At 42.0% G+C, this 25,145-nt stretch overlaps 2 protein-coding genes across 4 annotated transcripts; both read left to right on the forward strand.

The window, feature by feature from the left end:
• The first annotated feature begins 590 nt into the window (after nucleotides 1–590).
• On the forward strand, nucleotides 591–10,645 carry slc43a2b (solute carrier family 43 member 2b). Of its 2 annotated transcripts, XM_058628146.1 has the most exons (15): nucleotides 591–718; nucleotides 1,386–1,707; nucleotides 3,393–3,687; nucleotides 4,267–4,322; nucleotides 4,407–4,483; nucleotides 6,192–6,284; nucleotides 6,393–6,526; nucleotides 7,075–7,271; nucleotides 7,376–7,519; nucleotides 7,607–7,624; nucleotides 7,929–8,061; nucleotides 8,149–8,281; nucleotides 8,928–9,001; nucleotides 9,107–9,230; nucleotides 9,314–10,645. In XM_058628146.1, the coding sequence occupies exons 2-15, from the start codon at nucleotides 1,548–1,550 to the stop codon at nucleotides 9,473–9,475; spliced, it is 1,800 nt and encodes a 599-aa protein (XP_058484129.1). In that variant the 5' UTR covers nucleotides 591–718; nucleotides 1,386–1,547; the 3' UTR covers nucleotides 9,476–10,645. The 2 variants fall into 2 exon arrangements, with proteins under 2 accessions (XP_058484129.1, XP_058484130.1); XM_058628147.1 differs by lacking the exon at nucleotides 7,607–7,624 and having other exon boundaries at nucleotides 594–718.
• A 2,566-nt stretch (nucleotides 10,646–13,211) lies between these two features.
• pitpnab (phosphatidylinositol transfer protein, alpha b) lies at nucleotides 13,212–24,646 on the forward strand. 2 transcript variants are annotated; one of them, XM_058628061.1, is made up of 12 exons: nucleotides 13,212–13,338; nucleotides 17,127–17,157; nucleotides 18,172–18,317; nucleotides 18,861–18,952; nucleotides 19,552–19,559; nucleotides 19,885–19,959; nucleotides 20,289–20,372; nucleotides 20,524–20,601; nucleotides 20,966–21,073; nucleotides 21,333–21,455; nucleotides 21,973–22,097; nucleotides 22,340–24,646. In XM_058628061.1, exons 1-11 carry the CDS (start codon nucleotides 13,322–13,324, stop codon nucleotides 22,018–22,020), a joined length of 810 nt encoding a protein of 269 aa, XP_058484044.1. In that variant the 5' UTR covers nucleotides 13,212–13,321; the 3' UTR covers nucleotides 22,021–22,097; nucleotides 22,340–24,646. The 2 variants fall into 2 exon arrangements, with proteins under 2 accessions (XP_058484044.1, XP_058484043.1); XM_058628060.1 differs by lacking the exons at nucleotides 13,212–13,338; nucleotides 19,552–19,559.
• Nucleotides 24,647–25,145: the final 499 nt, after the last annotated feature.

Raw genomic sequence — 25,145 nt, forward strand, 5'->3', positions numbered from 1 at the left:
TTCAAATTAAACTGAACGGCTACATCCACTCAAACAAAGGGCCGTGTGAGGATAGTTAATCATGTGATGGCAGCAGCAGCAGCGGGGATCAATCTTCTGTAAGAAGGTGTTGAGAAACAGCTGTTTCTGTTCTAATGGACTCTGTAAGAATGTAAATCAGATAAGTGATTGATGAACAGATCATATCCTGGTAAACACTTCAGTCGGCCTCATCTCCTCTCATTGATCCTGACGACGGTGGATTTGTCTTTATCTGTAACAGTGCGTCATGTTTTAACCTCACTCTGAGTGGCTTCATTCATTATTTCCCTTTGTCCAGATAAAGCATTTCCCTTTGCACAGTAAGTAAGTAAGTAAGTAAAGCTTTATTTATATAGCACTTTTAAAAACAGCAATTTACAAACTGCTTTTACATACAGAGTTAAAATGCACAGAAAGGAAAAAAAACAATGTGATGAAAGGATAAACACTGGTTGACACTCTGGATAAAAAGAGATAAATAAAAGGATAACAGGAAGGCATCACATAAAAGCAAGTCTTTAAAAATGAGTTTTAAGAAGAGATTTAAAAGTGACTTTGATAAAAACCAAACTAAACAGACGTCTGTACATGTTTGTTGTCAGCAGGGGGCGCCGTGTGAATACAGTCGCTGTGTATATAAACCTGGTTTGTTACAGATTAAAAGTGACCAGAGAGGGAGAAGCTGGACGCTGCAGAGGTAACACACACAGATTATTAAACTTAACGAAAAGCAACAAATATTCCTAATATTTCATGTATTTTTCATGAGGTTTACTGAGTTGTCTGAGCTCCAGGTTTGTGTGTGAGTGCTCTACACTGCTACACAGAGAGAGAAGCTGTTTTTGTGTGAGCTGCTAATTTGTTTATTGTCTGTCTGGCTCCCCCTTAGTGTTTTTTCAAAGCAGCACAATAATTGCAGAGGATAATTGCGGTTGAATGAGCTGCAGAGAACATTTATTAGGGGCCGTGTAGGAAAAGAGGAGGTAGAGACCGAGGGGCCTGGGGGTGAGGGAGCAGTGAGGGAGCAGTGAGGGACCCCCATATTTCTCTCTGAGTCCAGTTTGAGCCAGTTCTGTGACTGTGACAGCACCGTAGAGCCGTGGATGCTGTTTCACTTCTCTGTCAGAGCTGACTGATGTAATAACCGAGTTAATCATTCACCACTCATTGTTCCTGTGTTTATTAGAAAAGGGGAAATTCAATCAACCAAGAAAACACATTTAACTGATACTTTATTTCATACTTTACATCAAGTTACAGTTTGGTCAAAAGTTGTTTTTAATCTTGTGATCTTAGAAGAACTCCTGTCCTGCAGTGACATCAGTGATAGGCTAACTTTGGAACCTCCCCCTTCCTCTTCACAGATAAGTGATCAGTGATCCTCCATCCTGAGTGTCAGTCAGGGAGGCTCTCTGCACAGCTCCACTTCTCTCCCCTCTCTGCTGCTCTCCCTCTCTGTCTGTCTCTCTCTCTCTCCCCGCTCTTCTTCCACCTCCTCCAGCTCCTCGTCTCCTCTGTCCTCAGCCATGGCTCCGACCCTGGCCTCAGCCTTCGCCAGGCGCTGGTGGATGGCAGTGACTGCGATTATCGAGAATCTGCTGTTCTCTGCGGTGCTGCTGGGATGGGGCTCGCTCCTCATCATGCTCAAGTCAGAGGGCTTCTACTCTTACATGTGCAACGAGGAAGGTGAGTCTCACAGTCTTTCATTATAATAATGCAAATGATCAGGAAAAGTCTTGATTGTCTTGAAATGCAAATGCATGAGTCAGTAAGCTGCATCTTGACTTTTATTTAAAAGCTGTAACTCCACACCTCCTTTTCTCTCCTAGAAGAACAGGAGTGTCCTGTGAAAGGGAATCACTTGTATTTTAAGGACCCTGGAGATTAAACTAGAGGAGAGGAGGTTTGTAGGTTGAGTTAAAGAGTAAAAGAATCTTTCTCTGTCTCATTATGTGCCGCCTCATAAACCTCCTGACTTTACCTCACTAATAATGTGTGTATCCAGCTGGAACATTAGGCCTCCAGTGACTCACATACAGGACACAGTAGTTACTGCTGAGCATCCACAAGCGTAGGTGACCTCACGCAGCTCCACCACCACCACCGTCTTATCTCGATGTGACTGCAGCACCAGCTCAGCTTTTTTTAGACACTTGACTGATATGACATGCCGCGGTGTTTTATTGCTGCTAATATGGAAGAGTGAAGTCCACAGATAAAGAGCTCGGAGGAGGAGACGACTGATAGTGAAGTGATGAACAGTAGAAAACAGTAACAACACAAAGGTGGAGCGTGAGATAACGATCGGAAACTTGTGCACGTGCAGCAGATATGACTTTAATGTTCAGAGCTTGATTTTATATTGGAAGGTCAGAGTTCACAGAGGGCACAGATGAACTTTGATAAGCCGCGTATTTAGCCGAGGCAGCAATCACTCATCTTCAGCATCAAACTAAAGTCATGTTTTTATTTAGAATCTTTTATTACATTTGTACCTTTCTGCTGCTGCTGCTGCTGCTGCTGCTGCTGCTGCTGCTTATCCTACAAGCTGCACATGACTTTATATTGTCTGTTTTATTTAAGAGTTCCCCACAAACACACACACTTTTAGACTGCATTATCACATAATGTGACTGATGAGGTAGATGCCAATCAATCAATCAAGTCTTTCACAACCTTTTAGTTTTGCAGCACAAGCCCAAAAACACCAAATATTATTTAAATTTTTACATTTTACAAGTAACATTTGTCTGAGTAACAAAGTCTATGACAGTGTTTCCTGATGTAATCCAACTACAAACTGCTGCTCACTTTGGTCTGCCATAAACTTCTGGACTTCTTTTCTTTTTATCGTCTCTCCACCGGTCCGTGATGATAATCAAACATTTATTGCGAGTATCAGCTTCTCACTTTTTATCTGTGGCGTTGGACTAATAAGAGGAGATCTGTCAGGATCAACGTTTGTCTCTGTGTGTTTTGCTTCTGCTCCGGATGTGTTTTCTGTGTTGTTGTTTTTTAAATACACGTCACTCTGCAAGTGTTCAGTGCATAAGTGACGAGTTCTAGCTCGATGTTTTAAATGCATGACAGACATTTGCAGCCTTCACTCGTGTCCTGGTCACATGACGGTGGTCGTGGACATCTCACTTTACAATGTTACCTGTGCTTGCTGAAGCTTTACAGGACAGATGTTTGTTATTCTGATATCTGATCCAGACATTCTCTGCCAGTTTCATGTGGATGCAACACCTTTGAATGTCATCAGTCCAACATGAAGCCATGTTTCCCTCTGCACTAAAGTCACTCTACGTGACGCAACAATGTTTCAGGACTTTGACTTTTAATGACCACACTCACATCTTTTTTTTCAGGCAACAGCTCGAGCTATAATCTGACGCTGCCCGAGCCGACGCCGACCCCCGATGAGTACGCTGACTATTACGAGGACGAGGCTGCCGCGGCCGGTCTGGGGGACGGCGTGGAGATGAGGCCCCTCGTCCCCGCGGACGGACCCCTGAGGATGAACGGCTGGCTCATCTGTAAGGAACAAGACGAGATGCTGAACCTGGCGTTCACAGTGGGCTCCTTCCTGCTGTCGGCCATCACGCTGCCTCTGGGGATCGTCATGGATAAATATGGGCCTCGCAAGCTACGACTGCTGGGCAGGTATGCAAACAAGAAGAGTCCACGTTCTCTGTGTTCTAGCTTCAAATGTCCAGTGTGTAAGAATGGACAACAAACACTCACACAGTATTTCACAATTCTCTCGTTCCTCTCATTTCCTTCTTCTTCTCAGCTGGTTTATGCCATTTGAGCCATTTGTCCTCGTTTGTGAGGTCAGCGTCTTCAAAACGCAAACACACAAGGACAGAGTCTAACGTCAATAGAAAAGCTTTATTCTAAGGTTATCAACTTTTCCCAAAAATCTGATTCTAATTAATCAGGTGACATGCTATTCCATAAACATGTTACATACAACATCATTTATTGTCACTCTTTGTCTATGAATGTGGTGTGAATGTCCTCTCAGGACAGCAAAACAACCAAACATCACTGTCTCATTCACAAATAAGTGTGCAGCAGTAATGACTTCAGATGGTCTGATGCTTCTGGGCTGTGGACGTGTGACTTTAGTGACAGCTTTAACACTTTAACACTTTAACACCTTTAAGACGCAGACAGAGGGGCAGATTTAGTTATTCTGCAGTTGTCACTGAAAACATTTGATGTTTCATGTGTTTTCAGCACGTGCTTCGGATTGTCCTGCCTGCTCATCGCGTACGGAGCTTACAATCCCAACGGTGAGTGAGCTCAAAGAAACACATTCTGTATTTACAGTAGTTTGTTTCTGGACACACTCCTGACCTGATGTGTGTCATTTACAGAACTCTCTGTCCTCATCTTCCTCGCCCTGACTTTCAATGGCTTCGGCGGCATGTGCATGACCTTCACCTCCCTCACAGTAAGTGTCTGTGTGTGTGTGTGTGTGTGTGTGTGCATGCTCTGAATTCTCGCTGCACCTGCCACACAGTGTTTGTTCAGATGTGTATTTCCTGTCCTCGTATGTGCTGCTGTAATAGTTTGCTGGGCTGGGTTTAGGTTACCCCCCCCCCCACACACACACACACACACACACACTGCGCGCTGTCTTCTTGTCGACAAGTGAGCTCAGCTCTTGAAAACAGGAAGCACAGACTCGTATGGAGAGTGAAGATGAGGAACAGAACCACCACAATGCTTGAAAAATCACTTACCACTGCAGTAATTACTGCGTCACAGCACAGAGAGTTACTGATCATCATGCTAATTAATGCAGTAACAGTGAGCTACTTCCACATGCTGTGGCTTAGTGTTCACAGGGAATGTAGTTTGTGTTTCCACAAGAAAAACCCGGCAGATACAGCACATCATCCACAGAACACTGACTGAGTGGCAGTTTATCCATATTTCCTTCTGTCCAGGTATAATCTAGTTTATTATATAATCTAATCTAATAAGTGAGTCATTTAAAAATGGATCTTTCCAGAAACTGGACAAATATTGACTCCTTATATCTGTATTATCACACATTGTGTGACGTGTAACCAAACACACTGACAGAAAAACAAGTGAGGATTTAGAGAGTTGAGAGGGTCAGTTCCTCACCATTCCTCCTCCTCCTCCTCCTCCTCCTCCTCCTCCTCCTGCCTTTATCCTCCCGTTACGCCATCACGGTGACAAACCCAGCGGTCCCGGGCTGAGCCATGGTGATGCTGGGCTCTGCGCCACGACATTCCTCAATAAAACACTACATTTCTACTCCACCACAGGCGACATGTGCTTTTTGTTGTGTGGGTGTAAATCTCTCATTAGTGTCAGTGATGCAGTTAAACCTTGATTTAGGGCTGAAGGTCACAGGAAGAAGAAAACATGTTTTCCTCCTCATGTCCACGTCTTTCACAACCTGCCGTGCTGTATCTGAACGCCTGGATGTCGGGTTAATAATTAGACTGTGTATTGCTCCTTGACTCTTTGATGATGACTCAGACCTTAGACCATTTATTCATTTGCAACACTCCATTGGCCTTCACTGGCTCCCTGACAAAGGTCACACAGGTTTGTCCTACAGTTGCTAAATGACCTGTAAGTATTAGAAAGCACTTTCTTTTCTTTCTTTAAAATCATTTTGTGTGTAGCTGTGTGTGTCACTGTTCCTCAAACACAAACACAAACCTCTTAAACTCAGGACTTTGTTGTTTAGTCATTTGAAAACCGAACAGTTTGTATAAGTGCGTGTTTTTTTGCTCACTCTCCCGTCTCTTACAGTGTGTTAAATGTTTCCTCTCCATCACCTCAGCCGCCCTGGCTGATTGTTTCAGCTGTATAGTTTGTACTGTATGTACTGCATCAGTGCAGCTGTGTCATATTGCTTTTCCTGGAGTTCCATATCACGCTGTTGCTGTTTTGTTTTCCCTGATGTTCTTTGAAACTAATTGCTTCCCACTGTCCACTCTGACCCCGGTTCCCCGAGTGTCCCCCCGTCTCTCTCTCTGACCTCAGAGCAGCGACAGAGCAGCTGAGATCCTGATCCAGGCTTTATACTCACACTTACACACTTAGACTTACTTCTATTCCTTCACTTGTTGAGTTGTGACGACTATTAACAGTTAACCGTTCTTTGTGGTTTTTAGCTGCCCAGTATGTTTGGGGACCTGCGCTCCACCTTTATCGCTCTGATGATTGGCTCTTACGCCTCCTCTGCCGTCACCTTCCCTGGTGTCAAGGTAATAATCACTGACACACACACACATGTCTGCTCTGTGTGTTATGGATCCAGACGCACTTATATTGGGTTCTGTTGTATGATATTTATGACTCACACCTGTGCACAGGTGATCTATGATCTTGGAATCCCTTTCATCACTATCCTGGTGGTGTGGGCCGCCTGCGCAGGACTCGTCTTCCTCAACTGCTTCTTCAACTGGCCGCTGGAGCCGTTCCCTGGACCAGAGGACATGGACTACACGTCAGTACCACACTGACACAGTGGATTTTATAATGCAACTAACCATTATTTTCTTGATTAATCAAGTAATCGTTTGGTTCCATAAAATGCCAAAAAATGTTCATCGTTTTTTGTCAAACCCAGAAAACATTAACATTTAAGAAGCTGAAACAATCAGAAATCTTGTTTTAAGTCATGAAAAGAAGCTTTGAAGCCGATGAATCGATGATCAAAATAGTTTGACGATTCATTTAATAATCGATTAATTGTTTCAGCTCTAGTTGAAGTTCAAGTAGAAGAAAAAAACGTTGGACAAGTCGACTAAGAGCCGTCAGCACTGACACTATTTTACCAATAATCATGTAATATGTGAAATATTGTGCAGTTAAAGGTTAAAGTCCATGTGCACACTCATCACTGAACTCATCACTGAACTCATCATACTTTTATTGGCTTGTTCAGCAAAAAACTGACTGTTTCACATTAAGGCTCGTCACCAGTGTTAGTTTCTAATGTTCGCTGTTTCCTCTCCTCTGTCCTCCTCCTCTTCACTCCACACCTGCACTCAGTGTGAAGATCAAGTTCAGCTGGCTGGGCTTTGACCACAAAATCACAGGGAAGCAGTTCTACCGCCAGGTGACCACTGTGGGGCGTCGCCTCAGCGTGGGCAGCAGCCTCACGCAGAAGGAGCTCGCCGTTAAAGATGGAAACAAGATCTGCCTCTCCACCATGGACCTGGAGATGGACTGTAAACCAAAAGTGGAGTGTAAGAGAGCAGAGTTGTGTTCATTCAGTCACCTCCTCCTCCTCCTCCTCCTCCTCCTCCTCCTTCAGTTACACATCACTCACGTTTCCTTTGCTCCGTTGCAGCCCAGACGTTCCTGCAGAGCATCATCAGCCCCATCTTCCTGCTCAGCCTGGTGACCATGTCTGTCACTCAGCTCCGCCTCCTGTTCTACATGGGAGCCATGAACAGCGTCCTGGAGTCGCTCAGTGATGGAGACCTGAACACAGGTAACCCAGACCAGACAGACTGCTGACACTCTGATTCACTCTGATTTCAAAGCATCAGGACTGACGTGGTTTCTGTTTCATTTTCAGTGGAGAGAATGGAACTTGGTATGAATAAAAACATTAGATTATTAACCCTCACACTGGCAACAGTTACCCTGTAGTTTATGTAATGACACTCTAACTGTCCCTCATCTGTGTGGTTTCATTGTGTGACATTAGGCTGTCGTTCAGCTTTAGGAACAGCTCGTACTCATTAACTGACTTAACTCGTCACATTCCACCTCATAATGACATCATACTGAGCAGTTTAGACTAATCATTTAATTCAGTTTGACTGAAGTCATCTCTTCTCTATTCTAACGTTATGTGTGCGAGGATTTGAATGTCTGTCTGTCCGTGTTTCCCTCAGTCAGTCTGTACTCCTCCATCTTTGGCGTGCTGCAGCTGCTCTGCCTGATGACCACTCCTGTCATCGGTCAGATCATGGACTGGAAGCTGAAGGACTGTGATGATGGAACAGAGGAAAAGGAACCGTTCAGCAAGTGAGTCTTTTAGACGACGTGAAAGTCAACAGAAGCGAGAAATAATCCTTTCCTGTGAAACATCTATGACCTCTCCTCCTTCACCAGGATCGAGGGAACGCAAAAGCGCCGTGACAAGAAAACCCAGAAGGTGACCAATGCCCTGCGAGCTTTTGTCCTCACAAACCTCCTCCTCGTAGGATTTGGTATCACGTCCCTCGTTCCCAACCTCCCCCTGCAGGTGAGTGATCCGCTGCCTTTTACTGGCCTTTAAAAAGGATTTTCCTTCTGATAAAGTTACTGATGAACTTACATTGTTCTGTTGAACATCATCGCTGTTCACTTCTTAAGACTCAGGACTTTTACTCTTCATGACTTTATGTGTATTTGGTGTATTCCCTCCTGTTTAGTTACTATGTTATAATAAACTGTATCTGCTCCGAGAGTGGAGCGGTTATTTGAGTTACTGTTGCCTTTCTATGACATTGAACCACTTTGACCTCTGGCACTAACAAGGCATTGTTGCATTGTTGCTGGATATAACATTTTCTGTAAACTCTAGAGATGATTACATGTGAAAAACCAATTAGATAAACAGTTTATGAGTCAGATAAATACAGAAAAGAGTGTAAACTAAATAAATACTGAAAAACAGAGGCGGACACAGACGTGGGACTGTAATAACATTACAGTGGCAATTCTTCTACTTTGAATTTATTTATATTAATGACATTTATTCATGTTATTCATGTTAGTTTAAAGTCATTACTACAATATTTAATTTGCATATCGATGCCACATAAAAAATAAAATATATAAAATGAAATGATTGGAAAGAAGCTGAAACATCACCTGTGGTCTATAATGATCTGTGTCTTCTGTTTCAGATCGTCTCGTTTGTCTTACACACTGTGGTCAGAGGATTCATTCACTCTGCTGTCGGTGGTCTTTATGCCGCTGTGTAAGTCTCACAAACACCATCTTCATCTTAGCTTTTTTTGAATATACTCATATACAGTATAAGATGTGACTCCCTCTCCTCCTCCTCCTCCTCCTCCTCCTCCAGGTATCCTTCCTCTCAGTTTGGCAGTCTCACAGGAATGCAGTCTTTGGTGAGCGCCGTGTTCGCTCTGCTGCAGCAGCCTCTGTTCTTGGCTATGATGGGACCTCTGGAGGGCGACCCGCTCTGGGTATGAACACGCACACACACACACACACACACACAGAGACACACACACACTCGGGCACAGTTAACGCTCGTGTCGTCCTCCAGGTGAACGTTGGACTCCTTGTCCTCAGCATGATGGGCTTCCTGCTGCCCGTCTACCTGCTCTACTACAGACACACGCTCAACAGGCAGCGACAGCAGAAGGAAGATAAAGTCAAGATCTACATCAAGATCAACGACTCGGACCACGCCGAGGCCTTCGTCTAAAGAAACGTGAAACGAAGAATGAACTGAATTTATTTTGTCCTGAGAAAACAACGACAATGCAACGATACATTTACACTCAAATACAAAAGGACAAGTGGAGTTTAAAGTGTCACATTTATCCATCGACTGCACACTCTCTCACTCACTCACAGACACACTCTGCCACGTCCATCTCCCCTCTAAGATAAGCTTGTGTCATGGTTGTCACGGAAACCGGTCCATTGGACTCTTTTGCCCAGGAGAAAAGTAGAAGACGAGAGAGGAAAAGACTGTGAAAGGAAGGAGACATCAGCTCTCTGCCTCCCCCCAAATCCTCTGAGTCGTCTCTCTGCTTCGTCCTCTCTGAGCGAACACGCGTCAGTGCAGCTTCACCTCACTGAGTCGTGCACTGGCAGAGAAGGAGCCCACAAAGGTCCACACCAGGACCAGGTTTTGTTGTTCTTCTCTGATTACACATGTCATGGTGCTCTTTATATTGAGACTTCTCCTTTGGTGAATGTGGATGTAAAGGCATTGATGAGGAACAGAGGAGAGAAGATGAGTTGATTGTTATTACTGAAAAGAAAAGATAATTGTGATTATGATGATTCATTCTTGTTACAGTGATAAAACGAGTGTTTGTCAGTGTTTGATGTGACTGGAGACTGGAAATTGTTTTACTCAAATCAAAATGCTTAGATTATTTATTTCACCTTTTTTTTGTTTGTTTGTTTTGCACCTTTTTAAATGAACCAGAGTTTCCTTTTGAATTTAGCTTCATTTAAAGGAGCAGGAGATTTTATTCATACCATTCACAGTACATGGAAACATTATAGACATCATTCATGAAGTAACTCCAACAATAGTCAGAAGTGAGTATTTTATATTCATGATGCACTTGAATCCCTGTAAATCAGCTCAGTTCAGCACTTCTCTCCTGATGCCTCTGTTGAGGAATAGTCTTACTTTAATACGGAGCTCCTCCTTCCCTCAAACCTCTATTTATTTTCTATTTTTACACTAATTTTTTTCCCTCATAATTTCCATGACGTGCTGTATTTGAATTGTACTGTGGGGTGAAATACACGTATGTCATGTTTGCATTGAGCTCTTTCTTCTTTTTCGTTCCTCTCCTTGTGAAGAGATATTTGTTTGACAGGAGGTTAATAAAGACGTGTTGGTCTCTTCAAATGTTTGTTCCTGCTTCATAAAATGAAATTCTCTGTGTGTGTGATGTAGAATATTGTCCTGTATCAGTGTGCACTGGAACTTTCATTTGAAAGTCAATTTGATATTGACTTTTTTTGTTTTGTGTTTTTCTTCCACTAACCAGCAGAGGGCAGTGTTAGAAGCCTGGGTTCATTATTGGATGTCTGGTCTTAGCCTTGTCAAAACTAACTGCTCTGCATTTGTTATATATATATATATATATATATATATGTGATATATTTTATATCTATATATTATTATATATATTATAAATGTTGTGTGATCACCAGGACACCAGCAGTTTCTCCCTCTCTGTGTTCATGTAAACACTAACGACGACTCCATTGAGTAACAGTGACAATCAGACTCATTCTGAACAGTGTTTAAACGCCAGATGTTTCCAGTGCACACACGTTACATGTTTGGTTTTTGCAGGTCAATCTCTCTGTCTGTCTGTCTGTCTGTCTGTCTGTCTGCCTGTCTGCACACACACCGCTCACCTGACACATGACACGACACTGTGGCTGTCACTACACCTGACACCTCAGCAGCTGTCATCTGAGAGCACAACAGCACAAGGGGCCAGAGGGACAGGGGTTTGTAGAGTTTGCTGCTGAAGCTACTGCTGCTGCTGAAGCTGCTGAAGCTGCTGAAGCTGCTGCTGCTGCTGCTGCTGCTGCTGCTGAAGCTGCTGCTGCTGCTGCTGCTGCTGCTGAAGCACTCCTTCAGCGGCACCACAATGGGCCCCAGAGAGTACTATTAAGATGCTTATTGTTCTGTGAGGACAGGCTGTTCCCACCTCTGTACTGACTGAAGATTACTGAGGAAGCTTTTTTGATGACCATGACATGTTCTGACCACTTCATGTGGTCTTACTCAGAAGGGTCATGTGATGTAACATGTGACGTGTCTTGCTTCAGACCTTTGATGCTATTTTCACAAGAAAAGAAAAGCCTGAGGGGAGAGAAGACACACACCCTCAACGACTAAAACGCTGAGAGGATAAAATCACAGAAGACGCTGAGCAAAAGGGAAACAGGTCACAGGTCAGAGTCATCCCAGACTCTGACCTGTGACACACTGGGTCACCTGACCTCTACAGAGACAACAGATAACTGTCAGTGGTTACTCAATTACAAAAGACACCTTTCCCTCTCTTTGTTTATTTCTTTTGTCAAAGTTGGACCTCTTGTGCTCTTGTGTTACTGGTGACCAGTGCATGTGCTCTGTGGGGGGTCGACGAGTGTCAGTGATGAATGAAAGAAGATACTCGTTCACATGCATGAAGCCCTGCGTGTGTAATATTCATCATTATATGCTGGTACTCGATGATGTCTGGAATATTCCTAACTACCCCCAGCACATCTATCGTTTCTTCTTGTTTCAGAATATTAAAAGTATTCAGTGGTTTTCAGTCAGTGTTAGTGTAATGTGTATTTTCCACCACAAGGAGCTGCTACTGAGTTGGACATGTATTCTGAAGCTGAAGCAGCAACATACATACAAACTAATTCAAACATATCGAGTTCATTCTGTGAGGTGATGTTTTGTCTTCTGTTGAACATGCTTTTATCTTTGTCATCAGCTCAGAAGCAGAAACCAGGTTCATCCTGATCCCCCCTGTCTGACCACAAGTGGTCTTCATGAAAGAATGAAGAACAATAGCAGCAGGTGTTCTGGACTGATGAGTCAGAATATGAAAGATTTGGCTTTAGTAGAAGTCAGTTTGTTTGTTGTTGTCTGCAGGGAACAGTGAGGCACGGTGGAGGTTTCCCTGCAAGCTTTGGGTCACATTTTCTGTAAATGGAGTTGGGAATTGGGTCAGGATTAATGATGAGATATACAAGCAGACACTTGTCCATCATGCAGTTCCACCAGGGAGCACACAGCTGATGTCAGGAAGAACTGTCTTCAGATTAAAGAAGACAAAGCGCTCTCTTTAACTGAACAATAAAAAGCTCACTCTGTATCCTAGGGAAGCCCGGACGACATCATAATTATGAAATACTAAGTCATCATTTTGAGATAATATCTCATGCTTATGATATTATACTGTATGTCACGAAATGATGACTTCTATCTCATAATTATGAGATTTTAAGTCATAAGTATGTGACATTTAGTATCTCATAAATCATGATAATGAGATACAATATCATAATTGTATTATTATAATTTATTATCTCAATATTATGACTTAGTATCTCATTATTCTGACTTAATATCTCATTATTATTAATGACTAATCTATATTTTTATAAGTGACGTAGTATCCTGTTGCAAGGCTGAGAACTTAAATACAATTAAACCATGTATGTGTTATTATTCTGAGTAAAAAAAAGAGCCAGAATTCTCATTTTAATGTCTAATTGTTTATTTATTTGTGTCCAAAAACACCGTAATAATGAAAGGTGTCTGTTTTTTCAGGAAGTCTCTTGTTTTACACAAATTCCATTTCATTTTATTCGTGTGAACACATAAATAAAGTTTTGTTGTAAAAAAAATGAAACCGATTTGCACCGGAAGTGCACGGCGCATGCGTGAGTCGGTTCGGCGTTCGCGGACGGATAAGGAGGAAAAGACCGTTGGAGAAGGGAGCTGCTCGGATACACTCTGCCTCTGTGAACCTGTAACGGAGAAACACTGCACCGCCTCAACATGCTCATAAAGGAATAGTAAGTCGCTGTGAATGACTGAGTGAATGTAAGTGAATGGATGAGTGAGTGACAGAGAGGAAGAGGAGGGTGAATGCGCGTCCGTTCGGCTCGGCTCGCGGCGCTGCCATTGTCGCCAGGACGCGTCTCCGGTCGCGCGGCCGGGCTGATGTCGACGTCCCGTGTCCGTTTGACTCCGCGCCGTCACCATCTTTAATGCTCACGACGCGCCATCGTCGCTGTGAGGCGTTCACGGACTGCGCTGTGACGGTCACTTCTCTCACGGCGGCGTCTGTAGTTGCATCACCGGCAGCCGCCGGTGTTACACCGCCCACTGCTCTCCTCACCGAGCCGCTACTCTGCGCGTGCACGCGTCCACCTGTTTCGGAGCAGATGTGGGCACGTGTACCGCATCTGTCCGTCAGCGCGTCATAAACACGTCACTAGGTTTTCAAGCCGGAAATGAATCTGCTGCGGAAAATATGAGCGTGTATACGTGAGCACTACGTCACAGCCGCTTATGATGCAGATGCTCCACATGTTAATGTGTGTTAGTGTGTGTTAATGTGTGTTAGTGTGTGTTAGTGTGTGTTAATGTGTGGAATAATTAGTGCGACATTTACAAATACTCAGATACTGTTAATCGTTCAGTCAGGTTGTTTGTTTATTTATCTTATTTATCAGTGGCTGTGGTTGCTGCTCATGTGTGTGTGTGTGTGTGTGTGTATATATATATATATATATATATTTATACATACATAATATAAATCACATTATTCGAGTCGCGACTTGAAAACCTCCAGTGATGTTGTTGCACGTGACCGCCTCTGCTTGGAGAGGACGCGCGTGCACGCGGGATGTAACGAGATGGTGGAGGAGCGAGTCGTGTCGTAACACCAGCAGACACTCGGGCTGTGTCCTTCACATCGTTGATCACGAGCTCTCCATTGAAACATCTGTAGACTTTCACAGTCATCACGGTTCTCTCCTGCTCGTCTTTTTCTGCTCTGATGTTTAAACGTTAGATTGACGTTAGATTAACGTTAGATTAACGTTAGATTCGTGACAGGAGTTGATTTTGTTGTTTCTGCTGCTGCTGCTGCTCGGTGTTTAAGCGCGAGCGAGCATCCATACATATAAGCCGCTGTGGCCATGTTATTGATTCGCGGTGAAGGTGAAACGAGTGATGGCGCATTGTGGCGTTTATCTCCTGAGGAACAGGAACCTCCGTGTGAGGTGAGGTGAGGTGAGGGGTGAGGGAGGAGAGAGGAGAGAGGCAGGTGCCTGAAGAAGGAGAAGATGCTGTTTTGTCAGGTAACAGCTGAGCTGAGAGAACAGGATGGCAGAGGAAGTGTGAGCTCTCTCTGTGCAGAGGATCTTTGACTCACGAGGCCTGTGTTGGTTAGAATTCCACTCATGTCACGACACTGGCCTTCACATGAACAACATGCTCTTTATCATCAGAGATAAAGAAATCATCAGTTAAACTTATTTATACATCACAGATCTTTAGCACAGTTTCTACTCAGGAGTAGTAGTAGTAGTACATATATGTACACTTATATACATACTCTTGCATATATGTGTACATGTACACATATATACATACATGTACACTTATATACATACTCTTGCATACATGTATGTATATATGTACACATATATACATACATGTACACTTATAGACAAACTCTTGCATATATGTGTACATGTACACATATATACATACATGTACGTTTATATACATACTCTTGCATACATGTATGTATATATGTACACATATATACATACATGTACACTTATAGACATACTCTTGCATATAAGTGTACATGTATGTATACATGTACACTTATATTCATACCCTTGCATATATGTATGTACACAGGTGTCGACTTTGTCTAAAAAGAAAATGGTGCACATTTGTCCTGTCAGCGTCTCGACCTAAAAATAACATCTGTCTGATCAGAGTCTGATTTAAAGAGAGGAGACATTTATCAACATTGATTATTGTCTTGATTTCACTTCACATGTGTTTTAATCAATGAATGAATGAGTGAGTGAGTGAGTGAGTGAGTGAGTGAGTGAGTGAGTGAGTGAGTGAGTGGCTCACCACTTAAACAGCTTAGGGTCAGAGTGATGGCGTTGGCTAAAGAGCTGAAGTGATTAGGAAGAATCTGGACTTCTGCACTCTGCCTGGAAATTAATTAAATCATTCATGATTAAATACTGAATGCACTGCACACTCACACACACACACACACACACAGGCCCAGATAACCAAGAGAGAGTGAAGTGATCCCTGTCCCCCTGACTCTAGTCCAGACTCTTCTGTTCACCTGAACCACTGACCTAAAAAAACTCCACTCTTTCCTGAACGTTAATAAGAGGAGTGTGTGTTTCCTGAAGCAACACAAAGACACTGGAGACTGAGGAGTTTTACACAAGGAGTCCTTGTTTTACTTTTACACTAATAAAAATGTTTCCCTATACTAAATGACACTAATATGAACATTTTAAATAATATATTAGACACATTAATAGCTCCTGTAAGTAAAGTCAAGAGTAGTAGTTTTTTTTCTCACCAATTTTGATTCATATCAGTGTTGCAAATTGATGAAATATGTTTTAATTGACTTTATATACAGTTTAGTTTTTAGTTTCTCAGATGTGTTATAAGTAATATACACTCACACACTTAATGGCCGGTAAACAAAAACTGAACTTGTAATGATCACATTTATGTCACACAGACTTCAGTGTTCAGATAAATGAGTATATTATGCATAAAGACCATCATTATCATTGTTTGTCTTCATATGGATGCCATCGTTGTGTCATTGTGTGACAATGTTTTTGCTCCTCTGAGGAAACACAGGGATTAAAACAGAGTGTGTGACAAAGAAATGATGTTAACAAAGAGTAAAAATACAGCGTTATCGATATAAACGAGCACATTGTGTGAGCTCGTTTATATCCAGTGCAGCAACAACGTGCTAAATGCATACTGAGTCTCCACCTACTAGGAGGTGTTAACGTGCAGAAACATTTGAAATAATTCAAGAAGTAAAAATCAGCTGTGAAAAGCTTCCTGGTGCATAATGAAGTCAGCAGCAGCAGACAAAGTTTCCCTTTATGCTTATAAAACATATATTTGATTGTTTTTATCCCTAAAACAAGTAGAAACAGGGATTTTACAGTTTACTGTCATCTCTGCGTCTTTATTTTCCTAGTTTTACAGTGAACACAGGATCATCTGCCAAAGTTCACACTTTGCTTTGTGTGAAATTCTTAGCTTGTGAACTGAAGTGTTTTTATGTTGGACACCATTACACAGTTACACAGTTACACAGTTACAGTTACACAGTTACAGTTACAGTTACACAGTTACAGTTACACAGTTGCACAGTTACACAGTTACAGTTACAGAGTTACAGTTACACAGTTACACAGTTACAGTTACAGTTACACAGTTACAGAGTTACACAGTTACAGAGAGCCGTGTTCAGTCGCCACCATCAGTGCATGATCGTCAGCTCCTGTTTAACCTTTTAATAAGTCACTTTTATCAGCAGTAGAATTCTCTTCTAAAACCTTACATGCATAAAGATTGTGTTTGAATGCAGTTTATATTTAAGTTTTAAATAACATGTATGAATATGAACAATAGTTTTACACAAGTGTTCATGAGAAGTGTCTATTGTAGGCGTCGAGTGGAGAATAGAAGCAGAGTTTTAGGGTCAGTTGTTGCTTTGTGATGTTTTGGAGTAACTTTCTTCATTTTTTCCTTCTTTTTTCCTTCTTTCTTTCAGTCGAGTGATTCTTCCCATCTCTGTGGATGAGGTAAGTTTGAAACGACCTGGATATGATGATCTGATCTGATCTGATATTAAACATCTGTCATATTAAGATGTTTTCTGGGTCGGCAAAGTCTTCGTCCTCTGACCTTGTCCTTTTATTTTCATGTCCCCTGTTTTCCTCATTTCCAGTCTAGTTTACTTTTCTTGTCACATCTGCATCATTTTGGAGTCAACTTAAATTTTCTGTGTTATATTTTTAAGATATTAATCCGTGTCACCTCAGACTCAGCCATGACACGTACTGTATATAAACAATCCACTTCTGTGTTTCTTCTAAAACATGATGGAGGTGATTCCCTGCAGAAATGTCACATGACGATGCAGGAAAAAGAATGAAAGGATAATTATTATATCAGTTCGATACGTGATTTACAAACTTTATTACTCTTTCATGTTTGACACAAACACCAAACATTTGATCTGTCCTTGATTAGATTGGAATAGAAATGCTGTTATTGTTGAGTGACATTCTTCCAGCTGTTAAATCTACACGCAGTCACCCCACACCAGGCAAGGTGGAGTTATCTTCGTATTATCGTCTCATCTAATCAGCTGATTAACGGCAAATATAACTTTAACTGATGCATCAGGAGCACGCGTGGTTATTCTGGGTATCAATTTGTCCACAAATGAGTTTATAATTGTGGTTAGAGTGACAGTAAGTTAAGTCGGTTATTGTCAGGAGAGACAGGATACATTCATTGTTTCATTTTTTGTATAAACAGTTTGTCTTTGACGTTCTCATGGTTTGGTTTTACATCATGATTTTGAAAGACTTGAAGAATCATAATTGTAATCTCTTGTTTCATGTTAACGATGTTAAGTGTGTCTGTGCTCTGGTTCTCCTTTGTCTAAAGGGCACACGGTGGATTAGAGGTGATTTAGAAATGAAAGCAGCCATTGTCCTGTGTTTAAACGCTCACATGAACACTGGAGCAGAGGTTGTGAAGACATAACACAATAACACACAGTTGTGTTTCTTTTGTCTTCTCCTCAGTATCAGGTGGGTCAGCTGTACTCTGTGGCAGAGGCCAGTAAGAATGAGACGGGTGGAGGAGAAGGAGTGGAGGTGCTAAAGAACGAGCCCTATGAGAAAGAGGGAGAGAAAGGACAGTACACACACAAAATTTACCATTTGCACAGGTAAGCACTTTATTCCCCTAAATACACCACACCTCACTGCTGTATGTTGGAGATTAGCGTCTCTTTCCAGAGCAGCGACTAAAAAAAGTCTCCGGTGCCAGAACTGTGTCGTGGAAAAGCAAGAATCGTCTTCCTGTTTCTCTTTATGTGCGTTAGAAAGCTATGAAATGACAGGTTCTTTTTAAGGATTCATTTGGGAACTATGTGGTACATGTTGCATGAAAAGATTGACACTGTACTTGTGTGTAGATGAGATAAGTAATATTTGACTTTACAGAATGATTGTAGCAGCAGCAGCAAGTCAGTGTTTTAAGCTTTAAACAGAAGCAGGTTAGCTTCTGTTTAAAGCTTAAAACACTGACTTGCATGATAATGATAAAACGGTCTAGATTATTTAGATTATTTAGATTATTTATCTAGATTAATGTTTTTTTTTTCTATTAAAATACCTTTTATGTCCAGGTTAAAATATAGTGACATCATGACATGTGCAGTGATTAAACTTGAACCTGGTTTCTTCTTATTCACTCTCCTGTTGTCCAGTAAAGTGCCGACATACATCAGAATTTTGGCTCCGTCTTCTGCTCTCAGTATTCACGAGAAAGCCTGGAACGCATACCCGTACTGTTGCACAGGTAATACGCACACACACACACACACACAAAATAATAGATGTTTGTTTCGTGGTAAAAATCATGTCACAGTTATTTTCCAGTTCCCATAATAATAAGTGAAAAAGCACGTTGTGTATTATCAGCTCTGTGAGTGAGTGAGTGTTAATATGATTGATTTTAGTAGGAAATGATTCCATGAATATCACTGTGTCACGTTAATGCTAAACAAAGTGACACAAACACCTTTAAGGACACAGTGCTGATGCTGAAGTGTTCTCTCTCTCCCTCTTTGTCTGGATCTCTCTCACCTTCAAGGGAGGAGGAGCTGAATAATTTATTGTGTGTCCAGTGAGGAGAGTCATGCAATCACTTGAGCTTTACACACTCTCTTTCTCTCTCTCTCACACACACACACACACACACACACACAGACACACACACACACACACACACACACACACAGACACAGACACACACACACACAGCTTCCTGAAAGCCATCTGTTATACAAGCACCAGAGGGTATTCAAAGGCACGGCCTGACCACGCTCGTGCTCCTCTCACTGATAAATACTTCTTTCTTTGTTTGCTCCTCCGCACGTCTTTCATGTGGCTCTGCAGTTCTCACTGTAAGTACATTTTTCTGTTGTACATATGCATCAATCATCCGTGTGAACGTGTACACAAACCACACTCACACTGATTCACACTGAGGCACGACATTAACGGGAAAGTTGAGAAAGACATTTGATCCATTTCATCAGCAGCATCGTCAGCAGCAGCAGCATCAGCAGCAGCAGCAGCAGCAGGGACAGTCAGACACCATTACTCTCGGCGTGCATGCATGTGTTTGTCCGTGCACGTCACACTGACACTGTGTGTTTATCAGCAGCAGAAGCAGCGATGTTGTCTTTGTTTGTCCCTCACTGTCCCCTCTCTCTCTCTTCTCTGCAGAATGAGTTTATGAAAGACAACTTCATGATCAAGATCGAGACGTGGCACAAACCTGACATGGGACAACTTGAAAATGTGATTACAACAGAATGTAATTAGCAAAGAAGGTGTATGTGTGTGTGTGTGTGTGTGAGCTGCGTACAGTACATTACATTTAGCAGACGCTTTTATCCAAAGCGACTTACAATGCAATCGAGTACAATCAGCCAGGGGTGGAATCGAACTTGCGACCAAGATGTCTTTCGCACACAGGGTACCGGTAGTGGTCTTAACCACTGAGCCACTCCACTCCACCCACAGTAGTAGCAGTAGTAGTTCATTTGTGATAGTTTTACAGTAACTGTGATGGTCAGAGAAATGTGTGTCGTCATGTGTGTGATCTGAACTCTGTGCTTCTGCTGCAGGTTCATCGTTTGGATGCAGAGACTTGGAAGAAGGTGGAGGTCGTCTATATTGATATTGCAGACAGGAGCCAAGTGGACCACAAGGTGAATATGTTGCTCAGGATAATTATTACTCTCTCTCTCTCTCTCTCTCTCTCTCTCCCTCTCTCTCTCTCTCTCCCTCTCTCTCTCTCTCGTCGACCCGATCCTCGATCCTCGTGCTTTAATGTGGTTTCTCCTCATGTGGTCTGTCCAGGACTTTAAGGAGGACGAGGATCCATCTAAATATAAGTCAGTGAAGACAGGCCGAGGCCCTCTACGACCAGACTGGAAGGTGAAGTTTATTGAAATACAATAAGAGAGACCTTCAGCAAGAACACCTTCATCTTCATCGCTCTGCTACTGATCACACTCACTGTCTTATAATAATATATCTTCAAAAGAATGAACACATCTTAATATTTAATTGCTTTGTTGTTTGGCAACAGGTTTGAAAAGCACTGAAGTCTTGTATGTAAACAAGTTTATACACAACAGTCTAATAATTCCAATTGTAAATGATTTCAAAATGTATATGAATGGAAATCATTAAGTCTACTGTATATATGTATATGTGTATATATATATACACATATATATATGTGTATATATATATATATATGTGTATGTTTATTTTGTTTGTGTTGATGTTCCTGCAGAAGGAGCTCCCTAACACCTCCTGGCCTCACATGTGTGCCTACAAACTGGTCACTGTCAAGTTCAAGTGGTTCGGGCTTCAGAATAAAGTGGAGAGTTTCATTCAGAAGGTTCGTCACACACACACACACACACACACACACACACACACACACACCTTTATATCAGGGGTCGTGTTAAGTATTAAAAGTTAGGGAAAAAGGTACCTCACTATTCATACTGTTCATAATGTTCATAATATACATGTCACATCCTCCTGTGGAGGCACTTAAAAATCCAGTTTCTCCAAACCCACAGTGACTTGATCCTTCCCCTCCTCTCTCCTCTCTCCTCTCTCCTCTCTCCTTTCCTCTCTCCCCTACTCCGCAGCAAGAGAAGCGTTTGTTCACTAACTTCCACCGTCAGCTCTTCTGTTGGATGGACAAGTGGATCGAGTTGAGCATGGACGACATTCGCCGTAAGGAGGACCAGACACGTGAGGAGCTGGAGGAGGTGAGGAGCACACAGGGGATTTATGGTTTATTTAAGGATTTGATTTCTGTGTGATTGGACCGTCAGGACCGGCCCGTCAGAGGGTCCAGTCCGGCACACAGGATGAATTTGTTAAATTACTATATTTTTCACTTCCAGATGCCGGTGATACCTCTTTGTGTGTTTATAGACGGCTGCAACTAACCATTGTTTTCATAATCGATGAATGTGTTTTCACGATACATGGAGTAATCCATAATTAGAAAACCAGAAAATATTCACATTTAAGAAGCTGAAAAATCCTCCTTTAATTCCTTAAAAACACTCACAGATGACGAGTCATTTAGTCATCGATGAATCATCGATGAATTGTTTCAGTCCGAGTGTAAACGGTAAATTTAGGCTTAATATTGTTGAAATTGTTCTTATTTCTCTCAAGAAATGTTTTGTTAAGAAGACACTTGACGAAATGTAAATGTAAAACAGTTATTGTGCTGAGATGAAACAGTTTTACTGACTCCTCTGCTGTGTTTGTCAGATGAGAGTTAAGGATCCAGTGAAGGGAATGACGGCGGCAGAGGACTGAGGCTGAGTCACGCTGTGAATGCTGCTGCTGCTGCTGCTGCTGCTGCTGCTGCTGCTGCTGCTGCTGCTGCTCATCAGGTGAGAGGAACATCTGTATCTACAGTAAACACACTCTCTGGACACAGTTCACTGGTTATTTCACTCACAGACGAGTCTCACTGGCACGACAGTCGTCCTCCTCGATGCTGATGCTGCTTTAACAGCGTCAGGACAATGTGAAGTAACGACTGCAGCTTCAGACTCTTCCCTCTCCCTCTCTCTCTCCCTCTTTCTCCCTCCCTGTCTCTCGCTCTCTCTCTCTGTGTCTCTGTCTCTTACAGACCAGAATACCCAGACACCAGCGGATTCACATCCTCCTCCTGCTCCACCTGACCGGCCGGTCCAAACTCTACAATCTGGTTTTTCCGGGAGCTGATCTCCATCCCACTGTCCTCCCATCTGCCTTCATTTGTTTGTTTGTTTCCTTCATTTTACTGTAATAACTGAGGCCTCAGTAGCAACACTTTAGATCTGTCAGTCAGTCAGTCTCCTCTCTGTCTGTCTGCCTGTCTGCCTGTCTGCCGGTCTGTCTCTCTCTCCCTCTCAGTCTTTAAAGTGTTCTAAACCACAGAGAATATTGTCATTTATTCTCTCTGCATTTTAGGATTGATTGATTCATTAAGATTTATTAAGATATTCCAGTGTGTGTATATACAGAATAATTGTATTTAAATATATATATAAACAGGGTTTTTAAAGATGTCTTTTAGTTTTGTGTGTAGATGTTTATTCTTCCAGCTCATTCTGCACCTGCTCAGTGTTTCTTTCTTCATCATCATCATCATCATCATCATCACTGCTGCCTCCTCCTCTTCTCCGTTTGTTGAAGTTGGTGTTTCCTTTTTTTTTTGTTGCTCAAATGAATTAGCAAATGTACAAACTTGCAGTTATGTGGTCACACTGGTGGTAAATCTGCTCAACGACCACCTTTTTATTTTATGTTGATCTGCTACTTGTGTGCTCGTGTGTGTGCGTGCGCGTGGTTTTTAAAGTTTCCAGCTCGATGTTTTCATTTCTCCTTCATCCGTTCATGTCTCGCTCGTCAGTATCATCAGCCTTTTAAAAACCTGACTGCTTCAGAGTGCAGGAAGTGAAGATAATCTTATAAATTCTAAAAGTATAAAGCAATGTTCACACGTACACACGGAAGGAATGAGTGAAATGTAAAGTAGACGATTAGAACGCAGTGTTTTCCATGTCGTCTCTGTTTCCCTGTCATTCCTCCAGTGGATAAACGGTATTATCCAGTGATAGCAATAACTACCATGACACAAGTAATATAAATATATGTATTTTACAGTCTGTTCCCATCACTGCTGGAGTTTGTGATAGTTTGGAGTTTTGGGTAAATGCATGAATCTACATGAGTCTACATGAGTCTACATGAGTCTACATGAGTTTAGTGTGCAGTGGTTTTTACAGTCGTGCTGGGTTAGCAGAGGAGGGCGTGGCCTCCTTCACTCTCCCTCACTTCTATTTTTCATTTTCATATTTCACAGTGTGGAAACTTTAAAGAGCACGCAACACACACACATGTAGAAATGCAGACGTTGAACTTCAATCACATGTCTTTGAGTGGATTTCACACGTTCACCATTTAACTGAATAAAGTAGGTTTGTCCTTTTATTGAGTTTAACTAAAGCAAGCAAAGACAAAGCACAGCAGCCAGTTTATTCATTCAAATTTAAAATGTCCTTTTTAAAAAACCTCTGGGAATTATTCCTCATTGTTTCATCTTTCTGTGATGTCACACGTGTGATGTCATCATTCCTATCCTCAGAGGAAACGTCTGTTGCCTCCTCTTTAAAGAAGCGGCTCCACACGTCTGTGTCTGCGTCCATCAAACATCTGAGTCACGGAGCTCTGTGGATGTTCTGACTTTGTAAATAAATCAGTGTAGATGAACACATAAATAAATCTATATAAATAAATCTATATATATATATGTATGTATTGACCAGACTGTCCTGCCAAACCTGACCAAACCCTCTGGTTCCATCCTGAAACACACACACACACACAGTGAGGACGTGTAGAAGTTGTAGTTGTAGTCGCTGATGACCGCGTCGTGTCAGCTGTAGACATAATAAATGTATTCTTACAGAAAGTTTTAGTGTAAAAGTGGTGAGAAAGGAGCTGAGTGAGGAAAAACAAAACAATTCTTCCTCGCGTCTCATGGACAGGACAGTGTATAGATATCTATTTTTGTTCTGAATGTTGTTCCTTTGTTGTCTTTGAACTCTCACTGGAAATGAAACTTCGTGTAAACCACAACAGATAAAAGGCAGCTTGGGTCAGTTCACTGATCCACAGAATCAACTTCAGAGGCAGGAGAATTCTTTAAAGAGCCTGGTGACACGTTCCAAACCAGAGATCATCTGTTATTTTATGATCCGAGTGTAAAACCAAACGATTCCCAAACTGTTTTTAAACTTAAATCTCTCTCTGTGTCTGTTTCTCTCACTCATGTTTAATTGTCTCCTGTTTTTCTTAAATTGTGAATTTCTGTGTCTTTTTGCCATCTTCCAATAAATCTATTGTACATTGGAGAAATAAGAAGTGAATAAAAAGAAGCAGAGCAACTGTACATGAACATGTCGACTGGTTTTCATTTTACACCAAAGCAGTGATCGCACTTAGACTGAAGTCACACACAAATCAGGAGAAAAATCATTATTCTATTGAGTTCTGCTGGAGTCACACGGTGGAGGAGCGGCTAGCACTGTTGCCTTACAGCAAAAAGACCTGGCTTTGTGACCCAGTCTTCACCGAGGGCCTTTCTGTGCCTGTGGTTTGACCTGTGATGAACTGGTGACCTTTCCAGGGTTTGACCTGACCTTTCGCGGAGAATAAAGTGGTAAAAAGTGAATGAATGAACAAAGTTTCAAGAGCTAAATTTAAAAGACAAAGACAAAACTCTGCTACTTCATAGTGGCCCAGGCTGTGGTTTCACCAGGAGAAAAGACCAGAGAAACACTTTTCACTGTCCCTCTGATGAGGTTTGTTCTTCTGTCTTCTGTTAAAGACGCCGTGAGCGTTTTGTGTGTTTGTGGAGATATTTTGAAATATGCAGCCTAACCGAGTTT

This window comes from Solea solea, chromosome 4, assembly GCF_958295425.1.
Source record: "Solea solea chromosome 4, fSolSol10.1, whole genome shotgun sequence".
NCBI lineage: Eukaryota > Metazoa > Chordata > Actinopteri > Pleuronectiformes > Soleidae > Solea > Solea solea.